General features: G+C 55.0%; 1 protein-coding gene across 4 annotated transcripts in view; it reads left to right on the top strand.

Moving 5' to 3' along the window:
• Positions 1-22,330, top strand: part of PRKAG2 (protein kinase AMP-activated non-catalytic subunit gamma 2) — a 248,537-nt gene that overhangs the window by 53,518 nt on the left and 172,689 nt on the right. For all 4 annotated transcript variants that reach the window (XM_080818930.1, XM_080818928.1, XM_080818929.1 and 1 more), the window contains exon 2: positions 21,249-21,320. In XM_080818930.1, coding sequence (XP_080675056.1) covers positions 21,249-21,320 — 72 coding nt within the window. The remainder of the gene's footprint in view (positions 1-21,248; positions 21,321-22,330) is intronic.

The following is a 22,330-nucleotide window of genomic DNA, read 5'->3' as shown; positions in this document are numbered from 1 at the left end:
GGCTGAATCACATTTGGAGTCACACTTTCACAGCTGGAAGTAAACTTGGGGCAGACACTTGTGGGCCTTTGGGGTTTCGGAGACTTCTAAGGTGGAAGGCTGAGCTGGGGTGGCCTGTGTTCAGGAAAAGGTCGTGAGGAGACAGGCGGAATGTTACCCTCACATAGTGACGGGACAGCATACGACCTTCCCCTTAACCAGGGGCAACAGGCAGACTCTCCCGTGAGCCGTACCGGGGGTGGGACTCTCTCCAGAAGGAAAAAAGATGGCAGAACACAAGGTGTGAAAGGGCACCTCCCTGGAGAGAGAGCATCAGGCCTGGGCCTTGCCGCCACCGCCCTGCCCCTGACTTTCCGTCTGGGGCTCCTGGAGGTAGAGGCCTGGCACTTCCCACAAACCGTGGCCATCCGACGGTTAGACCCTGCCCACCCCGTGCTCCTTATCAAAGCTTTGAGATGTATGAGGACAGTTTTAGAAATATTTTCACCAGGAAGATTAGAAGGGTGGGGCGCCTGGGTGCCTCAGTTGATTGAGCGTCTGACCCTTGATTTCAGCTTGGGTCATGATCTCAGGGTCATGGGATCGAGCCCCACGTCAGGCTCCATGCTCAGCCCAATCTGCTGGAGAATCTCTCTCTCTCTGACCCGCCCCCTGCTTGCACTTGCTCTCTCAAAATAAATAAATAAAATCTTAAAAAAAAGGGGGTTGATCAGAAGGATGCTTTCTGCTCATCTGAAAAATCAAATTAACAATAACTATGATTCTTCGAGCGCTATATTGCTGGTACCTACTACTGCCCGATGCAGCTGTGATAGAAAGGTGAGTTTTCTGGATAATGGGACCTCCTCACCATAAGGCATCTCTCCCAGGCTCCGAAGACAAAGGAGTCAAGACTGAGCCAGTAGGGCATCTGGGTGTGTCCTTGGAGGGGTGTCTGCATTTTAGTATCGAGCAGGAATGCTGTGCTTTTAAGACCTGGCAGACAAAGGAGACAGGGCAACTCCCAGCACCCAGATACTGGGGGGAGGCCTGGCATGGCACCCACATGGATCCCTCAAACACATGGGTTCTGACTTCTGACACAGGTGCCCAGGGCTTCTTGAAGCCCCTGCTGCTGGTGCTGTGCCGAGTCGGGGCTGGGTAGGAGGGGGCTGGACTGGACTAGGGATTGATCGTTTGAACAGATTTTCCGCTCAGAATCCCAGAGCGCTCTATCCCCTGGGGGGATTCGCCCTTCACGTTAGGCTAAGACCCAAGCCAGGCGCTTACCCAGAACCAGCCAGGCCTGGCTCAGAGCTCACTGCAGGCATCTGTCACCACCCACTCGCTCTGAGTCATCCCACACTTATCTGCTGAAATCACAGAGCCTGGAAATGCGCTTACCGGTTGGTCTTCCAACACAAACTCCGGGGGGACACTTGGAGAGAAGGTGGGCCTTGGGGGGGGAGGGGTGTGCTCCCTCTGGCCTGGGGTGGCTGAGGGGCTCTGAGTGCCCCACTCAAGGACCTGGGGACCCCTCTCCTCCAGGCCCCTTGGGCTAGTGTCCGAATGTCCCTCTAGGCCTTGTTAGCGGCCACCTGGCAGCTCTCCCCAGAAGGACTTGTTCCTTCTCCTGGCTGCATAGAGAGGACACTGGGCCACGCCACCACATACAGAATTTGTTTTTCCTCTTCCTTTCCAGATCTCCACTTGGTAGATGAGAATAATCACCCACTTCCCCTCCCCATCCCCCCTCCACCTGCCTCCCTGCCTCCACTGTCTTCTAAATGGGGAGGAAAGCCCTCTGTCAGTGGACCAGAGCGCCGAGTGTTTCTCAAAGGGTGGCCCTGGGGGCTTGTTAGACTGTGCCTTCCTGGGCCCCACTGCGGCCCACTGAATGGGTCCTCAGGGCTTCTCAGTAGCATCTTACGTGCTCTGAGGACTGGCTTTACAGGAGACAGGAATCTGTACTTAGAGTGGATTGACTTGGACTCAGCGTTTCCCCTTCTCTTCGTCTATCTAAAAAGAAAATTCCAGGGACATCTGGGTGGTGCAGTCAGCTAAGCCTCTGCCTTCAGCTCAGGTCATGATCTCAGGATCCTGGGGTCGAGCCCCGTGTCAGGCTCTGCACTTAGCCGGAAGTCTGCTTGTCCCTCCACCTCTCTCCCTGCTCATGTGCGCGCACGCTCTTTCTCTTTCTCTCTCTCTCAAATAAATAAAATATTTAAAAAAAAAAAAAAGAAGAAGAAAGAAAATTCTAGACCTTCTTGTCCAAGGTCCAGCTAGACACTGAGTCTAACAGTACCCAACCCCCCCCCCCCATGCCCCAAGTCAGCTTTCTCTAGTTTCGTTCATGGAGATAGATAAGAGAGTATTGTGCAATTGTTAAAAAAAAAAAAAAAAATCCAAAGAGTATTTTTCAATAATTCCAAATGCCTCAGAACTCTGGTTAATCCAAAGTTCTGAGACCTGCATCTATGTCTTGTTTGAAATGCTGTCAAAAAAGAGCTCTGTAAAATGCATTTACCAGTGAAACAAACCTGACATCACCCAGCTTCTGGTACTTTCGGGCCCTGGGTAATGGCACTTGGACAAAGTCTGGCGTGCCAGTGAGGACGGATGTCGGGTTGAGATAAACTGCCCGTGATCCACATTCTTCATCACATTTAAATATCCACCATGTTCTTGGTGCTCAGTGATCCCTGCATTTCCTGTTTGGCTGGACAGACCGGGTAGTTAATAGAGAGGTGGTGGGGAATTGTGGCCTCAGCCCATGAGTGCCTCTGGGTATCCCCTTCCCCACCCCAAGCGCCTCCCTAGGGTCCCCACTCCAGTGCTCCCCAAACTGGCCTCATCCAAGAGCTGTTTCTGTCTGAACATCTCTACAGCACCTGAATTTCTCTTTTCATTCCTGGGCCGTCAGGGCCCTTTTCTGAGATTAGCTAAACCGGTAATCCCCTAATTCAGAGAAGGGATTCATGTCATAGGTTGTCTCTCATGGTTATCATTTAAATATTACCTTGATCCAAATAAAGGGCCTCGGGATAGGAAATTTAGGATTGTGACACCTCACACTATTGGGGTTTTACCCTTGGGAGAAATTGGGTTTTTGGTGTCCAACACATCTCTCCTCCTAGAACTAAAGCCACTGTGCCTCTAGCTGGGTCCTGGAAGGTGAAGTGCCAGACTTTCAGATCCCAGGAAGGGGAAGAAGGGACAACTGTGCCCCATCGGATAGGTGTTACCAGGTACTTCGTCACCAGGAGGGCGCCTAAAACCAGAGCATTTTGCTGGAAATAGAGTATAGCTATCACCCACACTGCACAGCTACTTCCTGAAAATTGTACTCCCACTGCATGAGAAAGCACATTCAGTATTCCGGGATCAATAACGTAGACATCTTCCCGTGTTCTGCAGATTGTACCTTTTGCTTTTATCTCCCCTAAGGTATGGGGATGGGTGGTGGCTGGTGGGTCACTTTGGGCTCAGATTTATTGACCTATAGCTTACATACAATGCCATGCACCAAGTTTAAGTGTGCAGTTAGATTGTGATAAATGGGAATGGGCATACGACCACCACTCTCACGGCAGAGCTCATCTCCATCACCCCGTGGGTCCCTCGGGCCCCTTTGCAGTCTGTCTCCTCCCCCAGCCCCATCCCGAGACTGGGGAGGAGCGTGGGGCTCCCCTGTGAATGCCCAGTTCCAGACACACAAGGCTCCCTGACACGTGTTTCAATAAATAAAGACGTCAGTGGCTCTAATGTATTTTTAAAATCCTCCCAAGCCTCCTCTTGTTTCTCCCATTCATCCTACATTTTGGAAAACTGTCTGATAAACACTTGTTAATAAATAGTTTCTGCATTTAGTCATCCCTGAGACCAGTCTCCCGATCGGCCTGAGACCATCAGCGTTACTGGAGCCGATGAAACGAGAGCAGGTGAAAGCAGGGGCTGGCCGTCCTCATTGCCTGCGTGGTCGTGGGCACGTGTGCATTTCCTTCCCACCTCCTGAAAGACCAAAAAACCTGGCAGGAGCGTACCCCCCTAGACTAGAAGCCCCAGCCTACATCACCCCCTGCCTCTCTCAAAGATAACAGCATTCTGCCCCTACATAATGGCATCTTGTCTTTACGAACCAGGGGAGTAGCTCGTGTTATGTATTTACATGTGTATCTATATTAACTCATAATCTGAGAGGAACTCCTATGATTCCCATTTTATGGATGAGGAAACTGAGGCACAGAGAAACTGACTTCCACAAGATCACGTAGTTTTCTGGTCATCTGTTGCTATATCACAAGCCACCCAGACCTTAGAAGTGTGGTTGGGGATCATCGCAGGTCCGGGCGTTTCCTGGCTCGAGGTGGGCCCAGTTCCCATGTGACGTTCCACCCATGTTCTTGGCCAGACAGCAGCTGAGGCCCGAGGGCCCTGAAGGTCTCCTCACCCCGCGTCGGGTGCCTGGGCTGGCGGACGGCTGCTGGAAGGGTCTCAGTGCAGCCTCTCCCCTTGGCTGGCGTGAGCTTCCCCGTGGCAGGGTGGTCTCCAGGCAGCCGGACTTTTAACAGCTGGTGTCCCCCGAGGGGCAGATTCCAGGAGATCCAGGGATAAGCCACCGGCTTCCTACCACGTGACCCTCCTGGGGCATTTCTGTTGATTGTAGGGGCCCAGACTCGGGGAGGGGAGGAGGGACTGTTCCTCGGTGGCAACGCCTGGCTTGTGCGTTCAGGGACGGTGGCAGTCGGTGCCTCAGACTACCTCTCAGCCAAGCCGCCGGCTGCGTGCAGCCCCCTCCCCGGCAGCCCGCTGACTTGGACGTGGGCCCTGGCGAGGAGCTTCCCATCACGGCTGGCCTGATGGACACACCATAAAACACAATTCCAGGGGCATCATTTCTGTTCTGTTTTACTAACAACAACGACAAAGCCGGTTGGGTCCGCACTCATGTCAGGACCCAGGTCATACCCGCAGGTGGAGAGGGACGGTCCCCCAGCTTGCCGACCCAAGTACTTGACTCTGCGCTGCACGGCACGCCAGAGATGAAAGTAAACAGGTGAAACATAGGAGACACAGGTACCGTTCCGCACCAATCCGGCAAAATCCTGAACATCGACAGCATAGACAGTCTGTGGGTGAGGCCCTGAGGGAAGGAGATCCTCCTTCCCCAGAGTGAGGAGGGCAGAATGGCACCGTCGTAAGGAGGACGCATGACAGTATTGTCCGGAAATCACAAATTCATAGCCGTTTGAGCCACAGTCATGCTTCTGGGGACATATCCTGGAAATATGAAGAATGCACAAAGTTCTTATGACAGCCTGGTCCTGATGGCCAAAGATTAGAGACGCAGACTGCCACAGGGGCTGGTAGAACTAGAATGTTCCATTCAAAGCAGTGTGTGCTGGATACCGGAAAAATCTCCCTGTGCTGATAGTGAATGATATCCTGGATTAGCAAAGTGTGAGGCAGAATGTATGCATGATGGGGGTCCCTGGTATTAGATAGGATGCTTGTGCATAAAGAAGTCTAGTAGGATATGCAGCTAACGATGGTTCCTTTGGGGCACAACATGGATGGGGCCAAGGGTGGGACCCCAACTTTTCCATCCTGCATCGTTTTGTTTTGACTTCCGAATCCCGTGAATTTAGCTCTTACCCGTGTGCGTGGATGGCAGAGCTGCTGCCCTCGAGAGTGCTCGCCATCTCTTCAGAGATGAAATTTATCAATAAATCCCAGACAGTGCTTGAGGGATTTAAATTCTTAAAACTCTTTAACTCGAAACTCTTTAAATTCTTAAGCAAGTATCTGGGACTCTTGAACTGCATGAGGCTAGAGAAGGGTCCCAACTGGTCTCGTTAGGAAAGGCGTCACGGATCTGTGGGACTTGAGCTAGTTCTTGGGGGATGAGTAGGTCCTCTTACCTGAACGTATGAGAAACGGGGGCGGGGGGTAGTCCTAGCGGGGGGTGCTGTCAACTCGCACGCCTCAGACCAATACGCAGGAGTCGTCGCGTGTCCAACACAGACGGCTGTGCTCTGGCTAGTTGAGGAAAGGTTGGAGTGAGAGCCCCAGCGTGGCTGGGTCAAGGCACCCTACACTGTGAGGAGACAACTTCCTGAATCAGAGTTTCTCAGCCCGTCTTTAGAAAGATGTGATTTCCCATTTTGCAACAGACTGTATTTGCAGCATCCCGTGGCGCTAGACAGTAGAAATGAATTACAAAGGCTCTTCAGTTACCTGAACCTGACCTAGAAATTCCATGACTGTTGAACAAATGTCAAGCTCAAAATAAAATTGTAATGCATAAAAAAAAATCTTTGCATGTCCTGACCTTCGCTGACGTGCAAGGTTCCGGCGGCAGCGTGCAGGCCAGTCCCACATGGCCTGGCTGCACTGGGGTGTGGTGACTTCGTACTCAGGCAGGAGGGACCCTAAGGTCTCGGCCAACAGGGCTCCCGTTCGGCGTGATCCCGTTCTCCAAGCTGGGCGCACACACAGACCAGGGAGAACTAGCCTACATGATCTTTTATTTCTGTCCTTTAAACCATGCAGATGGGACCACGTATACAGAAGGAGAGGCAGCAGGGAATGTCCCTGGTGGCTCTGGTTTTCCTCCCTACCTCTGGGGTTTCCCTTTCTTCTCTGCGGACCTCCCCCAGATCATCCCCACCGTGGTTCTGGAAGGTCAGAATTCCATGCACTATGGGCAAGAGGACTTGTGCTTTGCATGCAGAGGGAGGTGTCCCCGGGGCCTCACAGATATAAAGGGTAGAGGGATGTGTGGTCCAGAGGCTTCCAGGACATACTGGTAGTGACCACAAGTGAAAATGAGGGGCTGGCCTGGCGAAGGGACAGACAGCTCCAAGGGTCCTCTGGCTCTCGGAATATCCCCCATAGGACCTGGTCCAGAATCCTCTGTGCTTCTTCAGCAAGAAATAAAGGTTCCAAACCACTCTGGCGAGGAGTAGATGAGAAATGCGGAGGACAGGCTCAGGGACATGTTTCGTCCTAGGCCCATCCTGGCCCACAGGGAGGCACACATGGCCTGGGGACACAGGCTACACACAGGAGACATCTCAGTGATCAGATCCTCCTAAGAGATGATGGCTTTTAACCCAATTCTTAGGATGTTGGAAGCAGACTTTTTTCCTCCCTTGAAAAAGCAAAGCCACAAACAAGCCCTGTGTTTTGTACCTGACTCCCTGCTGTGGCAGAGGCTGTTCTAGAAGTTTCTGCTGTTCTGGTGACTTTGGCTTCACGTCCAGCATTTTTCTTCCCTCCCCTACTTACATAACGAGCCCCTTCAGAACAGAATGGGTTTGTTGGCAGCAAAAAAAAAAAAAAAAAAAAAAAAAAACACAACAGAAAAACCTAGCAGATTCCTTGTTTGGATTCGCCAGCACTGTGGTTTGTGGCTTTGAGTCCCCGACCAGGAACCGTGAGTTTCTCTGTGCCCACTCAGTCTCCAGCCTGGCGCTGGGATTTGTCCTCCCACGCCACACATCCTGAGGCTGCCTGGTGACTCCAGCGAGCACCTGCTTCCGTCTGGAGCGTGAAGGCCCGAGCCCCACCACTGGGTCCCCACTGGCTGGCTTGGCCTGAAAGAGGGACCTGGGCTCTCAGAACTTCCTGGCCCTCACGCTGCCCAACCCCACTGGTCACCTTATCTCCTCACTTATCTTTTCTGCCTGGAGCCTTCGACAAGATCCCCTCTGCTCAGGACACTGAGTCTGGGCATGTGCAGTGCACCTGCTCCTCTGTGTTCCGGAAGGCCTCAGAGCCACGGACGTGGGGGGACGTGACCACGCCCCAGCTCCTTCCTCAAATGGAGTGATGCATGGGCCTCTCAGAGGAGCTGCAGGCAGGCCCCTCAGCTAGACCCCAGGCTCCCTTCTGTCTTCGGATGGTAACGGCACAGGGTGGGTGCCGAGCCCAGTGGCACGGGTATTGGTTGGCCATTGGCCCTGAGGCCAGCTCTAGCCTTTTGTTGTGCTTGCTTTTTTCTTTCATTACTAGAGCAGTTCTAGATTTGCAGAACAACTGAACAGCCGTGCAGGAAAGTACAGAGAGTTCCCACATACCTCCTTCCCTTCCCCACCAGTATCCCTTCTTATTAATGCCTTGCATTCTGAGGTATGTTAGTTATAGTTGATGAACCTATACTAATACATTATTATTATTATTATTATTATTATTATTATGTTAACATATAATGTATTATTTGTTTCAGGGGTACAGGTGTGTGATTCATCAGTCTTACACAATTCACAGCACTCTCCATAACACATACCCTCCCCAGTGTCCCTCCCCCAGCCACCCCATCCCTCCGACCCTCCCTCCCCTCCAGAAGCCCTCAGTTTGTTTCCTGAGATTATGAGTCTCTATGGTTTGTCTCCCTTTCTGGTTTCGTCTTGTTTCGTTTTTCCCTCCCTTCCCCTATGATCCTCTGTCTTGTTCTCAAATTCCTCATATCAGAGAGATCATACGATGATTCTCTTTCTCTGATTGACTTATTCAGCTCAGCATACTACCCTCTAGTTCCATCCACGTCATTGCAAATGGCAAGATTTTGGGTTTTGATGGCTGCGTAGTATTCCATTGTATATATATACCACACCTTCTTGATCCATTCATCTGTGGATGGACTGTTAATACCTTATTACTAACGAAAGCCCGGGGTTGATGTTGGGCTCACTCTTGGTGTGGTCCGTTCTGTGGGTCTGGACACATGTACAGTGACACGTGTTTGCCATTTTGGTATTGGACTGCATAGTGCGCCCTAAAAATGCCTGCTCCCCTGCCCCCATCCTGTGGTGGCTCTGCCTCGCTGCTGTTCGTCCGGGTGCCCTCTGGAGCCAGACCCCATGCCAGGTGGGTCAGCACGGACTCAGCCGTGTAGACAGGAGTCCTCTCGTCACAGGACTGGGGAAAGGGAGGGCCTGGAACAGAATGGGGCGGTTTGGAGGGCCTCTGGGACCTCCTACCTCAAGCAAGGGACATGAGGGCCAGACATGGGAAGTGGGTTTCCAATCGGCACGGTGGGGTCAGGGCAGAAGTCTGTATCCAGGCCTATAGCAGAAGGGGCATAGGCCCAATTTAGCTGCTTTTTTAACCGCAGGAGCTGAATTAGGAAACAGGACCAAAAAGTGAATTTTTAAAAAGAGCCAGTCATTTGGCCACTTTGAGCGTCATTAGCTTACCCTGGGGGCAACTTGGGCCCAGGATGGGGTCCCTGGAAGCCTCCATGGTCACGAGCTCTGTGGGAGGGGGCTGCTTACCCGAGAACTCTGGTTTCCCACATGGAGCTGCCCAGCGCGAGCCTCACGTGGCCCTCGGCAGGCCCAGCCCTGGAGGGAAGGGGACTCGGGCAGCTTCCATCTCCTGGCCCGCCGGTCTCCAGGCACACCTGCTCGGGGCTCTGGCAGGCAGCACCTGCGGCCCCTCTGGGGAGCTCACCCGCCAGCCTTCAGTCAGCTGACACAGGTTCCTGTGGTTCTAGTAACTTCTCGGAGCAGCTGCTCACCCTGACTGCCACCACACGGATGTGGCGGATTCCGGGAATCACGCATTCACACAAAGCTGATGGTTCCAAAGAAGGGCCATTTGGAACCAGAGCTTTGTCACTGGCGGAAGGATGTGGAAATGCAAAACTTGCCTCGGAGGATGGCCTCGCGGACCGACCACGATGGACATTTACTGCGCGCCCAGGACAGCCAGGCCCACGCGAGGGGCTCGCACTGCGCTGTGACTCTGTAAGATCGTGGTGTTGTCCTCTTCTGCAGTAGAAACATAAGCTAGAAAGTCCATGTCAGCTACAGAGAGCATCGTGTGGTAGAGAGAGAACCTGGCTGGAAGTCGCAGTGCCCGGATTTGGTTCGTGACTGTGCCATGTGGCTTTGAGCCACTCGGACTGATCTCTGTAGACATCGTTACTCCACCTGGCCTGGAAGGGGACTGATTGGTTTGGAAGATTTCTATTTTATTTTATTTTATATATTTGACAGAGAGAGAGAGAGAGAGCCCACGCACAGCAGGGGGGAGGGGCAGAGGGAGAAGCAGGCTCCCGACTGAGCAGGCAGCTGGATGTGGGGCTCAATCCCAGGACCCCGGGATCATGACCTGAGCTGAAGGCAGATGCTTAACTGATTGAGCCACCCAGGCGCCCCAGATTCAGAAGATTTCTGAGACCTTTCACAACTGTCCTATACTGTGACTACATTATTCCCCTAGGCTTAGGTGTCAGGAGACCCAGGGGTCCGCAGCAGGTGTGGGCCAGGTGGGCACAGGTGCTGATAGATACCATTCTGCAGGGCTGGGCGGTTGCTCCAAGGGCAGATCCCAATGCTGACCAGGGCTGTTGGGGTTGGCAGAAGCCAGGCTGCCCATGCTGGCTTGAAGCAGCCCTGCCCACTGCTCTCAGGGCCCCAAGAGGGAGGCAGGGGGGACTCAGGGCCAGGAACAAAGGGGAGCAGGGAAGGACTTGCCCACCTCTCGTGACGGTCAAGAGAGGTGGCTCTCTATCTTTTTACTCCATGCATATTTCTGGCCGCAAAATCCAGGGAGAGGTCAGAGGGCTCCGGCACAGGACAGAGAAAGACAGATGGTGCTTATCCTTCTCCACTCTCATGACATCTCTCAAGGGACCAAGGCTCAGCTCCTTTCTGAAATCTACCCGTACCTGCTTCAAAGCTTTCGGGGCCCAACTGTTGAGTCTCCTTTGTCCACAGCTCAGTAAGACGTGCATTGTCCTACGTCCGTCTGTGTGTGGGATCAAAAATTTGGCGAAACAATGAAAGGCATCCTTCTTTTGTTCTCGTTCCCAGTATTTTGATGGTTGTGTGTGATCCGCTAAATCGACGTGATGATCCATCGATGGGTTTGGCCTGTTCGTTTGCAAACCATGGCCAGATGTTTCTGGAGCAGGCAGTTCACCCAGGAAGGAACAAAGAAAAACACCTCTCTTCATCATGCTTGGTGCAGAAAGCCTTTGAATTCTTTCTGTGTCCTTGGTGTTTGCTGCTTACTCTGAACGTCTTGTACTTTTCAGCGTGTGACGTGCTGGCCCAGAGCAGGTGGGCGGCACGGCAAGAGGGGTTGGAGGAGGAATCCTCCTTTCCTGCCGAAAGTGGGAAGAACCTTCTGATGCATGGTGTTACAGATAGGGACATTGGCTCTTCTGGAAACTGAGCTGGAAAAGCTTTGTGGCTATCAGCTCAGCTTCCGGGCCAAGCCCCAGAGCCACCCTGGGTAGGTGGCAGGGAGCAGAAATGCACAAGCAGAATTGCACAAGACCCTCCCGCAGAGCGAGGGTGTGTCTCAGAACCAGCCAGCAGCGCCGTGACCTTATAAAAATGTTCCCTGGGTGCCCAGTTGTACTCTAATTTGCGGTGTCCCTCCTGCAGTTTGCCTTCAAGTGTAGACCCAAACGGTCTGCTTTTCCCTGTGGGGCCAGCGCTGTCTGCAGGGTGGGGGCAGGGGTGGGGCTCGGGGCTGACGCAGGGCCATTTGGATCTGTGGGACAGACCCGGCAGCCCCTCCACTTTCCCTCACGGCTGGTGTTTTTCCTCGTGAAGGGGACGTTAAAGCAGGGGAGCCCCCATGGCCAGAGTCACCGAGCTGGGCAGCCAGTGCGCGGCCCACCTAAGGCCACCGCAGTCTTGGTTTGGTGGTTTGGTGTTTCATTTGCAAGTAAATAAACCCTGTCCAGAAACCCAGACTTGGTCTTTTCAAGCTCTATCTTAAGATTTGTCTTAGCAAAATAGTGAAATGTCAAAGCCGAAAACAGCCCTGGAGATGAAGGGCCGTCCCACCTCCCACAGATGGCGGGTCTGTTCGGTCCGTCCTTGCCTTCCGAGGGCCTGAGCCCTCCCAGAGAGCCCTGGGCGGGCCATTCCCTGTCCTCAGATCTTGGTGTGTGCACACACCGGGCCGTCGTCCGCCTCTGATTCCTCGTTAGCACCTCCCCCAGCATCGGTTTTGTTTCACGGAAGGACAGACTCTCATTTGAGTCCAGCCGCAGGCCTGGCACGGGGGAGGAACGAGTCGCTCAGGGGAACCAGGCAAGGTCCTTGCTGTCAGCCGGCTGCTGGTGTTGGAGGGGGAAGGGCTCTCGGACGTAAAACAGCGTGAGCAGGTGCCTGGCGGAAACCCGTCACCCAGCCGGTGACAGAGGGGCGGCTGCTTTCCCCTCACCGCTGCGGCTTGAGTTGATGAGGCTGTAAGGGGACCGTGGGCCTGTCCTACATCTGCTGCTCTCCTTTATGGGTGGCCAAGGTTCTTCCAGGACAGGAAAAATAGGCCTGCCTGGGCCGTTTCCTGTTTCGTCACTCAGTTCCGCTGACAGCCTTCCCTATCCGTCTGTGTCCCCTCATCCAGGTCCTTCCTTCGGGGACTTCTTGTGGCCGTTGGCAAAGCGAAGGCCCAGCTGAGGGGACAGAGGCCCCTCCGACTGGTTGGGCCCACCCTCCTTTCCAGGGGTGCCCAAGAGCCTCTCCGGCGCTGCCCCTGCTCCCCTCTTCTGGGAGGAACTAGGTTGGGAGAAGACAGGAAACAGGGTTGATTCTGGTTCCTAATCCTCAGTGGTTCCCAGAGGCTGGACTCAGCCTGGTCTGGGGCACATGCCTTTAAGGGGTTACTCCAGGGGCCTGAGCGAGGAGGGGGTTGGGGGGGAGCCTGGCGCATGCAGACCGGGGGCCCTCAGGCCTTCCAGAGCCCCAGTCCCTGGAGGCTGTGGACAAGGCACCGTCCCCTCTGCACAGCGACCTCAGCCCGTGGGGACCGTCCAAGTGTCCGCTGAGCTCCGGTCACGCTGCCTACAAGGCGGGGCCAGGCCCTGCTACCTTTTCACAAGAGGAGAGCAGAGCAGCCGGCCCTTGGCCATCCCTCTTCACAAGTGCTCACCAAGTCCTCGGTCAACCTGTCCTTCGGCGAGGGGACGGGGTCAAGGCTGCTCTCTAATTATAAGGAGGAGCAGCCAGGGTCTTTGTTTTTTGTTTTTTGTTTTTTTTTTTTAAGATTTTATTTATTTATTTATTTATTTATTTGAGAGAGCACAGGAGCGGGGCCTGGGGAGAGAGAGAGAAGCAGGCTCCCTGCTGCGCAGGGAGTCCAACACGGGGCTCGATCCCAGGACTCTGGGACCATGACTAGAGCCAAAGGCAGAGGATTAACCGACTGAGCCCCCAGGCGTCCCAGCAGCTAGTGTCTTTACAGAACATTTGCGACTGGATTTCAGGCCTAGGTTGAGTCGGCCTGACAGACCACCAGGGCTTCCCAGGTGGACAGTTGACCCGGGACTCGGCGCGGTGTCCTGGTGACATCCTGTGTCCTCTCCGGCCTCGGCTGGTGAGGCCGGCATGTCCCTGGCCTTGGCCCTCACAGTCCCGACACCGCAGGATATCCGTGGTCCAGGCTTACTTTACAGACTGAACCCCTGAGTCTCGTGGAGGCTACGATGATCTGCCGCACCTGACAGCTGAGGGGGAGTGGAGTCTTCCTGGCCACCCCAGCCTCGGGGTTCTGTTGAGAAGAGACTCTCCTGCGTGATGCTGTTGTGGAGCTAGAGAAGCCGCTGGGTGGGAACTGGCGAGAGCAGCCTGACCCAGACTTGGTCAAGGCCAGGACCGAGTACTTCCTGGAGCACCAGGACCGAGTACTTCCTGGAGCGCCAGGACCGGGAGTACAACATCAGCACCAGGACCAGGTACTTCCTGGAGCACCAGGTCCGAGTACTTCCTGGAGCTTTAGGACAGAGTTCTTTCTCGGCACCAGGCCTGAGTACTTCCCGAGCTCCAGGACCGAGTACTTCCCGAGCACCAGGACCAAGTACTTCCTGTAGTACCAGGACTGAGTACTTCTTGCAGCACGAGGACTGAGTATAACATCAGCACCAGGACCGAGTATTTCCCGAGCGCCAGGACCGAGTACTTCCGCGGCGCCAGGGCAGGCTCAGGCTGCCGTACTTTGGCCTTTTCTGGGGTCCAGGGCTTCTTTCTTTGGAGAAGGTCCAGCCCAGCCCAGCAGCTGAAGTACTTTCCTTGGCACAAGGGCGGAGGGCAGTCGGTGGGGGAGCCCACGCCAGCTGTGTCAATCAGTCGGGACCCCCAGGTGGGGGGCATGGGGCAGGCAGGGTAGCTGCAGGAGTGAAAAATAGTGGTTTTCTTTTCTTTTGTACATCAGGAAGTCTCTCAGACTGCAGTCAGAAACCACGATGTCCTCTGTGGAAAATAAAGAATTCTGGAACTTCTCCGAGAGTTAAGTTTAGGCTTTCCCTAATTTGGCCCCTGTCCCTCCCCTGTTGCCAAGTTCCAGCGACTCAGGGTTTGTTCCTTATTTTCCTGAGGGCAGTTATATAATGTGAGTGTTTTTCAAAGTCTGCAGTTGACCATGGCTCTGGTCACCACCCCCCACATCGGTACCAAGAACTGCGCGTTGGGCGGTTTCGAGGGATTGCGCAAACCTAGTCCGTGTGGAGACGCCTCACGCAGGCCTCCCACCTGAGGGGCCTGCCAAGGCCCTCACCGCGAGGGGTAAACTTCAAGCCATGGGACCCACGGGTCAGACAAGGAGAAGGCCAGCCCACGTGAGCAGCCGTCCTGTGGCGTGGTGGGGACTCGGAGAGCCGGGTGGACGGGCCAGGCAGGGGCGTCCTCTGTGGGACCCAAGTGACTGGACACCGTTATTCTGAGGATGCTGCTCCCAGCTTTCCTGGAATCGTGCCAAGCATCCGGGAGGACCCACCTGGCGTTTGTGCTGACGACCCAGGTGCATGGCGGGGGACCTTAGTACCCAACTGAGTAACCCGCATGTTAGCACCTGAAAGCAGATTAAGGGGCGTGTCAAGATAGACGTGTGGCTGGGTCCCCTCACCTCTGAGGTACCGGCGGAGCATAGCACGTGCACCCAGCCCTCCACCGGGGCAGCCCACGTTCCCGCAGACTCTGCCCCCAAACCCTGAGCTTCGAAAGCCAGGGAGATTATTTGGTAGTCGGAGAGGAGAAGAAAATTATTTTTCTGACTCATCGTATGAGGTAAGAAGTGCATTTTAGTCTCAGTCCAGCACTACTTCTCGAAAGTGCTCCCAGGATCCTGGGATGATGTTCAGTTCAGTGATAAAAACCAAGATACAAGACTGTGGCAGCCAAAAGTCCTCTTCTGGAATCTTCTCGTTGAACCCTCTCACCTGACAGATGAAAAACTGACTTCAGACACTCCTGAGACCTGCCCCCCCAATAGTAAACAGCAGAGCTGGGGCCGGAACTCGGCCTCCTGGCTCCTTCCCCGTGCACGGGTCCTGTTCTCGTGGGCAAAGGGATGCGGGACCCGGCTAGGTCGTCCTCCCAAGTGCAGGGTGGGTCCTGATGTCCCCGGTGCTCTGTGTACTCAGGTCTGCTCGGCGGGAGCGGAGAATGAAAACCATCCTCCATGTGTCCCTTCCCCAGTAGGAATCAGCCTGCTGGCAATTGCGCTGGAATGTTCTGTCGTGACCCTGATGCAGACCACGGGCCCCTGACACTGGCAGCCTTTCTGTTTGTCCTGTATTTGTGCTTTAGTCAGGCCTCTGCCGGGGGTGGCCCACAGCTGCGTCAACAAAGGCATTTTGCAGGACGAAGCGTCAGGAATACCGAAAGGCCAGACCGCATCTGACTGATGCACGCTTACCTCGCACCTTCTCTCAAGGCCCAAATGTGGGTAAAACAGCCCCCATCCTTTGGGAATCCACAAATCCATTTAGGCTCCATGGGGAGTGGGGGAGCCGCCCACAAAACCCCAAACTCTACACACTGTAGACCTGCCCGCGCGCGGAGTGCTGGCATCGGGTGGTGGGACTCTGCTCCTGGCCACCGCGGCGGGAAGTACTTTTCATTAAGAGAAAGCCTTAAAGAGAGACCATCACCAGCCGCTTCGGGAATGAGTCCCTGAGCCCCGCGGATCCTCACTCATCCTTGTCTTCCCCTGAGGTCGCCCTGGGCCAAGGCTCCTCATTAGGCAAGGAAGAGCTCCCGGTCCTCGCAGCCTCCGATGCCGGCCAGCGTCTGCCGGTGGAGCTGAGCCGCCGGAGGGAGGCTCTCAGCTGGGAGGGGCTGGTCCCGGCTTCCGCGGCCTGCGGGCTGCTGTCCGGCCGGCGGGCTGGGGCCGGGGGCTACGCCTCTCTGACTCCCAGCATCTTCAGCTCTAGATTGCGGTGATCCCCTTGTCCTTCCTACGTGGATGGGCTATTCCGAGGACCAAAATAAGATCGAAGGAGGGCACGGTAACAGCACATCAGGACAGCTCTGTTGCTGACCCCTTTTTTTGTGGTAGAATGTGGGCTTTTGCCAGAAGTTCTGAAGGGGGTGGGGCTGGGGCTTACATGGGCTGCTTTGAAGGTCAGCTCACATCTTGGGACTCTTCCCGAACTTGGGGCTTTTCTCTTTTATCCCTACGCGTTCCTGACAGGTGACTTGAGCAGCAGCCCACATCCTGAAAATTCCCTTTCCCCGAAGAGCCTGATACTCATTTCCAGAGCCTGGGGTCAAGGTCTAAACTGGAGTGTGTGTGGCCAGCGACAAGCCCAGGGTCTCTCGGCTGCCACCAGCCCTTCCCACGTCTCCTAGTGCCTCAACATTGCCCAGCAAAATGCCCACCAGTGCCAGGACTGGCCTGCCTGGCTGGCAGAGCCGAAAAGGAGGTTCAGGGACGGTGAGGCGGCCATAAAGCCATGAGGAAAGCACGAAGCTCTGCTGGGAGTTTAATATTTAGAAATCACATGGCCAGGGCAGGCTCTGGGAGGGCAGGCCTTCTGGAAGATCAGCTGAGCTAGGAGGCCAGGTCTCGATTATTCCACTGGCTAATAGTCTTGTGGCCACAGCTCCAGATTTCCCCATACCTGGCCTCCAAGGTGCGCGCTGTTTCTCGGTGAGCCCTGAGAGATGGGAGCCAAGATTAGAATCCTGGAATGTGGGGTGGGGGAGCCTTCCCGCAAAGCCTGCCCCTCCCACCCGGGGACTTCCCTGTAGGGATGCTCGAGCGAGCAGGCCCAGGCCGGCGGTGCTGAGGGGCGGATGGCCCGCCGGGGTGGGGGAGGCTGGAGGCTTTAAGGAGCTCACCCCGGTCAGGAATAGCGGCGGGGACCTCGCGGCAGCCCTGCCTTCCAGAGGCCGCCCTTGATGGGAGCCGGACCAGCATCCCGGCCTCTCCCCTTTCAAGACTGGCTAACATGAGTCATTGCACCGCTGGGGGCCCCGGGGCGAGAGCCTGATGGTGCTTTAAGGAACAAATGAGTATTTGTGAAAAGGCTTTCGCGTGTGGAAACTGTTGTACCGCACGAATGTTCGAGGGTAATGATTATTTGAAACCGGAGAGGAATGTACTCATTAAAATGGGAGATAAGCATCCACACCTGGTCCTTCCTCCTTCCCAGGGAGCTGACCCTCGCAGGGCCTGCTTGCTGCCGGGCCCGCTGGCTCAGACGGCGCTGCCCCCCCGCCCCGGCGCTGGCCGCCGCAGGGTAAGGGGGTGCGGGTTCAAACACGTCTGCATGCCCACCGCGTGTCCCGCAGATGCGGGCAGGGAAGAGCCACGCGATCCGCCCGCCCTTGCCCCTGACGAACTCGAAGTCTAGCCAGAGAAGCAGACTGAGGAATGACCACAACGCGGCCTGATAAGTCCTGTCCTCAAGGCCTGTCTTCAGTGGTGGGAACACAGATAATTGAAGAATTCGCTCTGCCTGAGGGCGGGTCCCCGCCAGAGATAATACGGGGATTGGGCCTTGTGTGGCCCGTGCAAGTTCACCCCGTGGGACCCAGGACTGGCGGGTGGGGGGTGAAAGGCAGGAAGAGCCGCAAAGCCCAGAGGCGGCCGCGAGCTTGGGGCGTGTGGAGAGCGGGGACCAGGGCTGGCCGTCCCCGCTCGGCCCTGGGCCAGGCTCTGTGCGGGAGGCCGGCCCTGTCCGGGGTTGGGGGGACTCTCGCAAAGCAGGGTCTGTTCTCCCGGGACGGGGTGGACAGTTGCCGGAGGGTGGCCTTGAACCGAGGTGTGCGAGGTGCTGAGATGGCCTTCCCAACGGAGTGTCCACGGACACGCAGCCGGGCGCGGAAGAGCCGCAGCAGTCCGTCCGCGCGCTCGCGGAAACGTGCGGGGGTGCGGAACACATCAGAAACAAGGCTGCAGAGGTCGGCAGATCCACGGGGCCTGCCCTGGAGGCTGCGAGGCCTGGCCCAGAGCTCCTGACCGTGGCTCCTCCCAGCGGTCCCCTGGGAAGCTGGAGGCCGTCCCCTTGGGCTGCCAGCTGAATGATGGGGACGCCCATACTGCACTGTAGGGTAACCGGCTCGCCTCTGTGGTGGGACCCGAGGTCCCCAGTGTGTTCCATTGGAACAGGTGTGGAAACCATTGCCAAGTTCCCCAGGGCATGAGGGGAGAGGCCCACACCTTCAGGGATCACTCTTGGAGCAGAGGTTTGAGATGGCCTGAAAGGGGTAAGGCTGAAAGTCTTGGAGAACAAGCCCAAGAAAGAGCTGGCACCTTCTGGGGAAGAAATGGAAAAAAGTCTATCCTAAGTAGATTTGTATGGAAATACTCAAGAAACCCTGAGTAGCCAAAACAATTTTGAAAATAATAATAATAAAAAAGAACAAAGTAAGATATTTCATAGTTCCTGATTTCAAAACCTATTACAAGTTTATAGTAATTAAAACTGTGTGGTGCTGGCGGGAAGACAGACATAGAGACCAATGAAATAGAATAGAAACCCCCCTAAAAATTATCACATACGTGGCCAAATGATTTGTGATTAGAGTGCCAAGACCATTCAGTGGGAGAAAGACAGTCTTTCCAGCACACGGTGTTGGGGACATTATGGACCTGGAGAAGAGTGAGGTTGGACCCACACCTTATACCATACAGGAAAACTAACTGAGCACAGGTCACAGGCCTAAACATGAGAGCTGAAACTAGAAAAGTCTTGGAAGACGACAGAGGGGAAGAACTTCATGACATTGGATTTGGCACTGAAGTCTTGATCATGACACCAAAAGCAGGTGCAGCAAAGTAAAAACAGATCGATGGGACTACCTCAAAACTAAGAACTGTGCCCCCAAAGGACACAATCCACAGAGTGAAAGGCAACCTCCAGAGTGGGAGAAAATATTTGCAGATCACGTATCTGATAGAAGGTTAGTGTCCAGAATACAGAAAGAACGCCTACCAACTCAACAACAAGCCACCCGGGTTAAAAAATGGTCAAAAGGGGGCACCTGGGTGGCTCAGTGGGTTAAGGCCTCTGCCTTCGGCTCGGGTCGTGATTCCAGGGTCCTGGGATCGAGCCCCGCATCGGGCTCTCTGCTCCGTGGGGAGCCTGCTTCCCCCTCTCTCTCTGCCTGCCTCTCTGCCTACTTGTGATCTCTATCTGCCAAATAAATAAAATCTTTAAAAAAAAATGGTCAAAGGGCTTCTTGAGCAGATATTTTTCCAAAGAAGATGCACCAATGGCCAGAAGCTCCTGAAAAGAGATCCCACATGAAAGATCCCATCAGAGGATCCAAACTCGGATCCAGACCACGATGAGGTACCAGCTGACACTCTTCAAGATGGCTCCTGTAGAAACAAAACCAGACCCAGAAAGCAGCAAGCATTGGTGAGCACGTTGGAACCTCGCGCCCTGTTGGTGGGAATGCGAAGCGGGGCCTCTGCCGTGGAGAACAGGCTGGCGGTTCCTCAAGAATCTTAAAAATAGGATTGCCGTGGGATCTAGCAATCCCACTGCGGGGTGTTCACCCAAAGAATTGAAAGCAGGATCGCCACGAGATATGTGTCTACGCATTCGTTTGCTAGAGCTGCTGTGACAAAGTAGCACAGAGCTGGGTGACTTTCTGTCCTCACCATTCTAGGGGCTCGAAGTCCAAAATCAAGGAGTCGGAAGGGTTGGTGTCTCCTGCGACTTCTTCCTGACTCTTGGTGGCCATCTTCTGTCTGTGTCTTCTTATGGTTTTACTTCTGTGTCAGTGTCCTAATAATCGCTTCCTCAAGGACGGTAGCCACACTGCATCAGGGCCCACCCGTATGACCTCATTTTAACTCTGTGGAGACCCTGTCTCCAAAGACAGTCACATTCTGAGGGTCTGGGAGTTACAACTTCAATCTATGACTTTGGGCGGTTGTGGGGGAGACACAGTTCAACACCCATGTTCACAGCAGCATGACTCACCAGGACTAAGAGGTCGAAGCGACCCAAGTGTCCACTGGTGGTTGAGTGAGTGGCAAGATGTGGTACCTCACTACAGTGGAGCCAAAAGGAAGGAAACTCTGACACAGGCTACGTCACAGAGGAACTCTTAAGACTCTACGCTTAAGCACAATGAATATTCCAGTCACCAAAAAAGCCAGGGGCACCGGGTGGCTCAGTGGGTTAAAGCCTCTGCCTTCGGCTCAGGTCATGATCTCAGGGTCCTGGGATCGAGCCCCGCATCAGGATCTCTGCTCAGGGGGGAGCCTGCTTCCCGCCCCCCCCACCACCACCTGCTTCTCTGCCTACTTGTGATCTCTGTCAAATAAATAAATAAAATCTTTAAAAAAAAAAAAGCCAAATAGTGCATGATTCCATGTAATTGATGAAATGACAATGAAAAGGGAAAAAAAGAAAGGTTAAGAACTCAGGCAAGTTCTCCTACATGTGGCTTCTTTCCAGGCTGTGCAGGAGGTCACCAGGTGAGACCAGGGGGAGGAGGAGCAGAGGGAAGGGGGAAGTGACCCAAGCTGGGCCCACACCACTCCTCTTGGCCATGGTGTCACCCGACTTCCCTGACCACTCCAGCCCAGCCACCAGCCCCGAGCTCCTCCCCACGAGGCCCCGTCGTCTCTCCCAGGAAGACGCGCATCCTGGACTGCTTCCTTGAGGCCCCACGTTCCGTGTCCCGAGATGAGGGCCTGTCCATCAGCCATTCCCAAGGCGCCGAGAAGCCTTTGCTCTCCACTCCTGCTTTCCTCCTGGGGCGCTTTCCTTCCTGCCTCCAGTCCCGGCCTCTTCCTCTTGCTCCTACCTCGGATGACGGGGGGCACAGTGTAGCCTCACGTTCTAGAAGGGATGCATGCTCAGGTTCTTTGACGAAGCTAACATGTTGTCACCCCTCGCTTTACTCCCTTTGCATCCACACCCCTCCGTGGTGGTCGGTGCTCATGGAGGACCCAGGAAGGGGGCACGGTGCATGCATAGAGCCAGTGCTGCCCCCGCACAAGGCTGGATGGACCCCTGAGGGCCACCCTGTTGACCATATGTTCTCTTTCTTTCCTAGGACCTGAGTTCCTTTGCCATGCCGCTCCTGGATGGAGACCTGGAGAGCTCAGAAAAGCATTCTTCTCGTAAGGTGAGGCCACATTTCTCACAGCTTCTCATGGCTCACCTGAGGTGCCCCTGAGGCAAGACTTCCTCAGTGAGAACCCAGGACCCACGTCCGCCGGCTCAGCCACCTGTGCTCCCACCTGCCCATGCACCTGTGCTCCCACCTGCCCGTGCACCTGTGCTCCCACCTGCCCGTGCACCTGTGCTCCCACCTGCTCAGCCACCTGTGCTCCCACCTGCCCATGCACCTGTGCTCCCACCTGCCCATGCACCTGTGCTCCCACCTGCTTATCCACCTGTGCTCCCACCTGCTTATCCACCTGTGCTCCCACCTGCCCATGCACCTGTACTCTCATCTGCCCATGCACCTGTGCTCTCATCTGCCCATGAATCTGTGCTCCCATCCGCTCATCCACCTGTGCTCTCATCTGCACATGAATCTGTGCTCCCACCTTCACATGCACCTGTGCTCCCACCCGCTCATCCACCTGTACTCCCACCTGCCCATGCACCTGTGCTCTCATCTGCCCATGAATCTGTGCTCCCACCTTCACATGCACCTGTGCTCCCACCTGCTCATCCACCTTTTCTCCTACTTGCACTCCACCTGCTTACCCACTAGTGCACCCACCTCATGTGGCCATGCCCCTCCTACCTGCCAGCTGTCTAACTTGAGAGCCTGCTGGGCTTTGCTCCTTTCTCTTCTTCTCTGGGTTCACGCACGGCCCCCTCAGACTCCCCAAAGAAGGCAGAGGTAACGTGGAAGATCAACAATAAGCCAAGAGAAGAGGCTAAAAGTATCAGTAAATGGGCAATTTGGAGACAGTCCGAGGCTTTCGGCTTGTCCCATCTTGGACAGGAGTTCCTTCCACCGGCCACGCTCCCACACTCGTCCTGTTCCAGGCCTGCCTTCCCTTTGGCGTCCACACCACTTTTCCTTGCCTCTCTGTAGCTCATTGCCTCCCCTCCCCGCCCCCCGGCCAGTCAGCAGCTCAACAAGGCTGGTGGCCATACAGGGTCAGGCAGCCAAGAAGG

This window comes from Martes martes, assembly GCF_963455335.1.
Source record: "Martes martes genome assembly, chromosome: 11".
Taxonomy (NCBI): Eukaryota; Metazoa; Chordata; class Mammalia; order Carnivora; family Mustelidae; genus Martes; species Martes martes.
Note: the sequence above shows the minus strand (reverse complement) of the source record. Positions and strands in the feature narration are given on the sequence as shown.